Genomic DNA, 6,698 nt, shown 5'->3' with positions numbered 1-6,698 from the left:
CTCTCTTTGACTCGGGGTTCCGTCTTCAGCACCCTTCCCTCGTGATTCGGCTTTTTTTTTTTTTCATCTTTTCACTCGAATACTAACACCACCACCACCAGTCAGCAGCTGCACCGGAGTCAAACCGTGGGTGCGGCCGCGTGTCAGCTTTTGGTCGACGTCTGTGGTTCAAATAATCGTCCTGTGATTGTCAAAACTCTGCGTGCTGTGGTCCTGCGGCGCGGCGTGGCGCGGCGCGGCGTGTGGCTAATGGCTTTATCTGCTACAGAGAACAAATTCACCAGGTTAGAAAGTAAAGGCTCGACGCCTTGGCTTCCCTGGCTTCTCGTTAGGGGTCACATGACCACAACATGAGCACTTCCTGTCTTGTGTCTGCACAGCAAAGAAGACGGCGCGGCCGCGGCTGTTAGCTCAGCTGGGCCGAGGGTTAAAGAAAACACGGGGGGCGGGGGCTGTTCTGTGGTCCAGGCCAAAGATCAGATGAACGACAACCTGTTTCTTCATTTGACCTTTGACCTTCACATCCTGTCCCCTGATAGGACGGCAGAAGTCGGGTCAAATGTGACCAAAGCCGCTCGTTGACCTACAGTGACTTAGTGGATTTTCTGGGGCTGTGACCTTTGACCTGTTGGATCTATGTCGTTTACTGCACAGACACAAACCTCCTCCCCCTCGTCCTCCCCCCTCCCCCCTCCTCCCTCTCCTCGTCAGAACCTTTCCTTTTGGCTGTTGTCAGCTACGATTTGATCCGGCTAAGCTAACCACCCGGCTAAGCTAACCACCCTGTCTACGCCGCCTCGACCTCCCACTCCTCGCTGTGTTTCTCTCTAAGGTGCTGTTATTCAAATACAAAACAGTTATAAAATAGTACAAATCCAAAAAGGAATAAAGTCAAAATAAGAGAAAACTCACACAAGAGAACAAAAAAAAAAAAGTCATCTACATTACAAGAGGGTAAAAAGTGGGGAATCAATCGATAGCTGCTGTTTAGAGTGGAGTCGAACTGTCGGTGATGAAGATGATGAAGATGATGGTGATGATCACGAGCTGCTTCTTCAGCCTGTGCTCCAGGTTTGGACCTAATCAGAAGAGAGAGAGAGTTCTCTGGGCTTTTCTGGGTTTAAACTATGAGAACACAACACCACCACCTACTGGTTTGATCAAAGATTTGCGTGTGTGTTTGTTGAGATGGGGTCATGGCACGAATAGCTGCGCACGTGTGTGTGTGTGTGGTTTGGGACAAATGTAAGAATAGGTGGAGGCCAATGATTGGTCAAAGAGAATGAAGGGGGGGTGGAGGGTCGGGGGGGGGGCACCTAAAGGCTTCTTGTACCTTAGATTCTTTTTCGTCTTTTGACTGGCAGGGCAGCTGACCGCCCACGCCGGGTAAATAGTGCACATCGATAAAAGATTAGTGTTAATTGATTGGGTTTGTAGTGCAACTCTTAAATCGAGAAATGTTTTGGCATGGTCTCTCTCTGGTTAGTAGTAAGGTAAAAAGGGGGCGCTATAGAGTCAATGGTCATTGACAGAGAGAGAAAAAGATAAGAGAAAGAAACAGAGAAAAAAAAAAAAGTTGGTCAATTTGATTCTGCGTCAGGTGGCGACGCCACATCGTGGGCGTGGACCGAAGCTGTCGTGGAAAAAAAAAAAAAATCAAATTTTGTCTCTGACTCGACTGTGGCTTTGTGTCGTTGGGTTAAATGTTGTCATTTGGATTTTTGTTTTTTTCTTCTATTCATTGGACACTTGATTTTCTTGGCTGTCGGTTGGTTGGTCGGTGGGTCGGTCGGTTGGCCGGTGGTTACACGACGTGTCCTCACGTGGTTGGAGAAGATGGCTGCTCTCTCGTCCTCCTGCGTCGCTGCTGTGTTCTGCTGGTTCGGTGTTTTGTTTTGTTTTTTTCCTCAGGAGAGATGCCTGCTTGTTATTTCCGTTTGTCCCCCTGCTCCGTCCTCCGTCCTGGCATCCATCCATCCATCCATCCATCCCCTCGTCCGTCCGTTCGTCTTTCATCTTTCCGTCCGTCTTTTCTAAAAACGAGTCCTCCTCCGACTGGCTGACAGAGTCCGGAGTTCCTCTGAAAGTGTCATGCTGCTGTGGGTTCCCGTCTTGTTGTGTTCTGTGATCAGGTGAGACGTCACTGTTGGGAGGTGGGGGGGGGGGGGGGGGCGGGGGTGTCGGGCGCTGGGTGGGTTTGGAGGACGTTTGCTTTTTCCAATTGTAAAGAAGAAAGAATTCTACTGGTTGGTTTTTATACAGATCTTGTCAGAGGAACCAAGACTGGAAAAGAAAAAAACAGAACGGATTAATGACTTCATTTGAACTGACTCGTCACCATATTCATCAGAGGTTCAACCACTGGGGCTTGGACCTGGTCATGGACATGTGTCCTTTGATATTGGGCCACAGATAATAAACCAGTGACGTGTTATTTTTATGATGCCACGCTGCGTTTGTTCTCTGCTCACTTTCTGTTCTTTTAACTGTTTAATCCTTCACAGACAGAGACCAGAGCCGTTCACACTCTGTTCACACTCCGTTCACAACAACATTCACGTCCACTACGTTTGTGTCATTTGTCATTAGGAGTTCACATGGTCTGTCATAAAGTTCTGTCTTCAACAGCAGCGGCGGTGGCGGTGGCGGTGGCGGCAGCGGGAGAGCAGTCTGCCTCCCTCTTTGTCACTTTTGCCATCTTCATGTTGGGTTTCTCCCTCACAGCGTGAGCAGGGGGCAGCAGAGGGTCAGCGCCCCTGTTGTTGGCTGCCCCGTTTGGCCTGCAGTGTGTCGGCCGTGCACGGCCACCGTGCCAACATTCTACAAGTCGAGCCTTGGAAACTACTGTGAGCCTCCAGGGGAGAAGCCTTTTGTGTTGTTGGATTCTAACAGGTCGTATGAATGCCCTCCTGCCCCCCCCGCCCCTCTGTTCCCCCCCTCCCTTCTGCCTCCTGCCCATCTCAGCTAGCCTACTCCCCTGGGCACTGTCCCAGCATGCCGAGGGCATTGTAACTTCTCCCTTCTTATTTACTTTCGCTGTCTCTCCTTCTGTTGTGTGCTGTTACACACACACACACACACTCACACACACACACACACAGACAGAACCCATCTATCTCCCGTGAACACTCCCACTAAACCCTTGGCAGCAGACAGTGACCAGCCTCTTTTCTTCTTGCCCCCCTCAAGAGCAGCTCCTTCTCAAATTCAAGATCAACTGGCTATGACATCATGTCTGGTTGCCATGGTAACCAGACGGCCGATACGTGACTTTTAAAAGGTCGGAAACTCTTGACACCCTCTCCCCTCTCACTGTCTCACTCCTATCTGGTTCACCTCTGGCTGCAGCAGCCAACAGTGGCCACAGGAGGGCGCGCGGAGCCCACTAATGTCAGCTCCTTTGTTCAGTCTGTCATTTCTCTGAGCGGATCTTTCATTTTCAGGGTCGTTTTTTTTTGACAGACACATGTGAACTATTAGTGACGTGTTTGGAAGAAGTCCAACCTGTGATCAGACACGATGTTCCACCGGGAACCAAAGACACGGACGAGGCCCAAATACGTGGATCCTCCGGTTCACGAGTTTTCATTTTCACTTTTTTGTTCGTACAGTTTTTGTTTTTTGTTCAGGATTATTCTGGAGTTTCCCACCGAGCCCAGAACTCTGGCTTGAGAAAGACCCAGTTCTAAAATGAAGTGATTATTTTCAGGCTTTTATAAAACCATGTGACATCACCAGGATGAAGAAACTTCAGGACACAGGGCAATACTGACTTTACGTCAGCTTTTATTGCCCCAATCTGCCCCTGGCCGCACCGTAACTCCCATCAGCACGAATTGAAAAGTAATCTGATGGCATTTCATTTGATGTAAGGAAAATAATGGCCATATTTTGGCGGTGACGTGTTCAGTAATCATGTAGGATGACCACGTGGGTCTGAGTATGAACCCCCACCATAAATACTGGGTGAATTTAAATAAAAAGGTTGCTAAGTTATATGGAATAAGAAGTTTAATGAGGAACAGCAGTGGAGGGAAATGGAAAGGGAGGAAAAGTGAGAGAAGTGAAGGCGGGGAGGGAGGGGGGGGGGGGATCAGCAGAGCAGTTTTAGATGGTTTCCATGTGTGGAGGAGTTGAGCTGGCTCCGGGCGGGTGTGGTTGGACACTAATGAGAAAAGTACTGGTGGTAATGGAGGAGGCAGAGAGCAGTGGAGGGAAGGAATTAGAAAAAAAAGGTGGAAGAAGGAGAAGGTTACAGCAGAGGGAGAGGGGGAGAGAGGGGGAGAGAGGGGGAGGCAGCAAGGAAAGGAACTGAGAACTTGTCAGGGGAAAGTACCACAGCCTGAAGGCTTGGCTCCACATTTGCCAAATAAACAGTTGGTGAACCACAGGTAGAGTGAAATACAGATGCAGAAACACACACACGTTAATGGCTCACTGTGGGATAATGTGAGAGAAGAGGTGAGAGAAACTCAGCAGGAGTGGGAGGGGCCGGGGGAGGGGTGGAGGGGGGCGACACACACCATTGTTTACCTTCCACCGAGTTAAGGGAGGAAAAAAAAAAAAACCTCCTACCTGTGTCTGCTGCGGGATGTTCAGAAAGTTGTTGTCCCGTGATCCGATGCCGACAAACCTGTTGGGAGCTGTGGCGCCTGGCGTGGAGTATGCTACAGAAACACAAGGAGCAACGGGGACGTCAGAAAAAACAAGCAGAGTTCAGCAAAGGGCAGGTTCTGTTAGCTGCACTGACACTAGGACAAGCTAGGCTAAGAAAAGAAAAGCTAAGCTAAGCTAGGTTACGATGACTATCTAGCAAAAATTAACAGTTGCAAAAATTAGAGCAAGCATCAATATTTATAAAAAAGTCTTTAATTTTTCCCTGAACTGAAAGAACTTTTGGAGGAAGTGGATTTCAGTCTTCAGCTGTGAGTTCTACGATGGGAACAACACGACTGCAGAAAAGTTCAGACTTTAAAAATATGAATTTTTTTTTTCGTACCCTGCTTTTGATCCTTAACTAAACAAGAAAAAAAAAAAGTTAGCGTCTTCCCAAAGATCTCAACATCAGTCGATTCTGTCTTTAAGGAGCAAATAAATCAACATTTCTAGGTCATGAAAACATGGGGAGTAAACTTGGGACCCTCGGACTGGTTCAGTCCTGTTGACAAACTCAGCTGGGGAGGGGGTGAGGGAGGAGTGTGGGGGAGTTAGGGGGGTGAACACAGCAGAGTCCTGATACTGAAGACCAGGCAGGGACTTTTAAAAACCCCAGTGGCATCAAAGTGACAAATTTAGGGCAGTTTAAGATACCCTAGATCTGGACTCACCGTGGGACTGGGACTACAGACGTCAGTGTGGGAGTTAGAGTGGTGTTGGTGTGGAAGGAGCAGAGAAGGGAGCAGAAGAGCAGGGAGAGACAGGTTTATGTGTGTTTCTAGGACTGGAATAACATACATAAGACATAGAAGACTCTGAGACGCCGACTGGGGGTAAAATGAAAACACTACATCTGAAGGAAAACACACCGAGAAGAGCGCCATCCAGTGCCCCTTCATCACCGGTAAGACTTAAAGAAAGATCAAGAAACTCCAACAGGTGCTCTGACTACAAACACACAGACAGAGGCCAACCTCAAAAAAAAAAAAAATCAATTAGCTTAAATCTATCTAACATGACCAGACAGAGTCCAGGTAAATCAACTGCCGTAAATTTGTGCCCTTCCCAGGTCGGAGTTCAATTTTGACCTTTTTTTTTTCTTGATTATTTTGTTTGTGAATCCAGTCGGAGAAAAACTGAGATTTTATGTCGCTGCACCTTCCATTCCAAAGCGGAGTCTGACGGGGCCCAGTACAGAACCCTGATGAACCCCAGTGGAGACTAACGGGACAGACACTGCTCTACTGAAACTCCACTGCACTGCAGGCCTCCAGAGGTGAACGGCGATGGGATGTCGGGAAACACAAGGACAATAACGGCACAAAGTTGGAGGGGCAACAATGGCAGGTGGGGGGGGGGGGGTCTTTCTTTGGAGAGGATGTTCAAATTTTTTGTTGTGGGTCAGATTTTGAGAACGGTCTCTGTGGCGTCACTTACACGGAGATGCGGGCGAGGAGAGTCCGCCGTCAGGGGGTGTGCTGTTGGGTTTAGAGTCGGGCATTGGGAGGGGCACTGGGCGGGCCACTGGGGGAGGTGGAGGCAGCAAGAAGGAGCCTGGCATTTTGCTCTGGCCGCTCCCGTTTGGCTGCAGACAATACAAAAAGGGTCAGGGTGGCGACATGCGACAGTCCGCAGACACGGGATGGAAAAAAAAAAAAGGAGGGAGGATCTTGGGAGGCCGAGCCCCAAAAAATATCCATGACGAAAGGGGGGGGTAATGGTAAAAGTAAGGAAAAGGCGGTGGTGGAGTACAAACAGCAAAAAAAATGAGATATGTGGACGGCGTCGTTCATGGAGGTGTGGAAAATAATAATCACCACAAGGGTTGATAGGAGCGAGAACGGGGGGTAACAAGGTCCACATGGGTGATCCGTGGTGGGTGGAGGAGGTGTGGAGAAGGGGGGGGGATCAAATCATTGATTGGTTTCATCCAAAATATGGCAAGAAATCAAAACCATGGGAAATACTCGTAAACACAAGCACAACAACCAACCAACCAACACGACCGGCACCAAACTCCAAACCAAAACAACGAGAGCAGG

The 6,698-nt window shown here is 48.9% G+C and overlaps 1 protein-coding gene across 14 annotated transcripts in view; it reads right to left on the bottom strand.

Annotated features, from left to right (window-relative positions):
• Positions 1-66: 66 nt before the first annotated feature.
• The window catches only part of nfixb (nuclear factor I/Xb), a 153,376-nt gene continuing 146,744 nt past the window's right edge, over positions 67-6,698 (bottom strand). For 11 of the 14 annotated variants that reach the window (XM_017040351.2, XM_008330640.3, XM_008330641.3 and 8 more), the window contains 3 exons: positions 6,094-6,241; positions 4,576-4,667; positions 67-2,283 (listed from right to left, as the gene is read on the bottom strand). In XM_017040351.2, coding sequence (XP_016895840.1) covers positions 2,269-2,283; positions 4,576-4,667; positions 6,094-6,241 — 255 coding nt within the window. In that variant the 3' untranslated portion in view covers positions 67-2,268. The remainder of the gene's footprint in view (positions 2,284-4,575; positions 4,668-6,093; positions 6,242-6,698) is intronic. The other 3 variants (XM_008330650.3, XM_017040354.2, XM_025064462.1) reach the window with 1 other exon arrangement.

This window comes from Cynoglossus semilaevis, chromosome 17 (assembly GCF_000523025.1).
Source record: "Cynoglossus semilaevis isolate Cse_v1.0 chromosome 17, Cse_v1.0, whole genome shotgun sequence".
Lineage (NCBI taxonomy): Eukaryota > Metazoa > Chordata > Actinopteri > Pleuronectiformes > Cynoglossidae > Cynoglossus > Cynoglossus semilaevis.
This window is presented reverse-complemented; position numbering and strand designations above follow the sequence as displayed.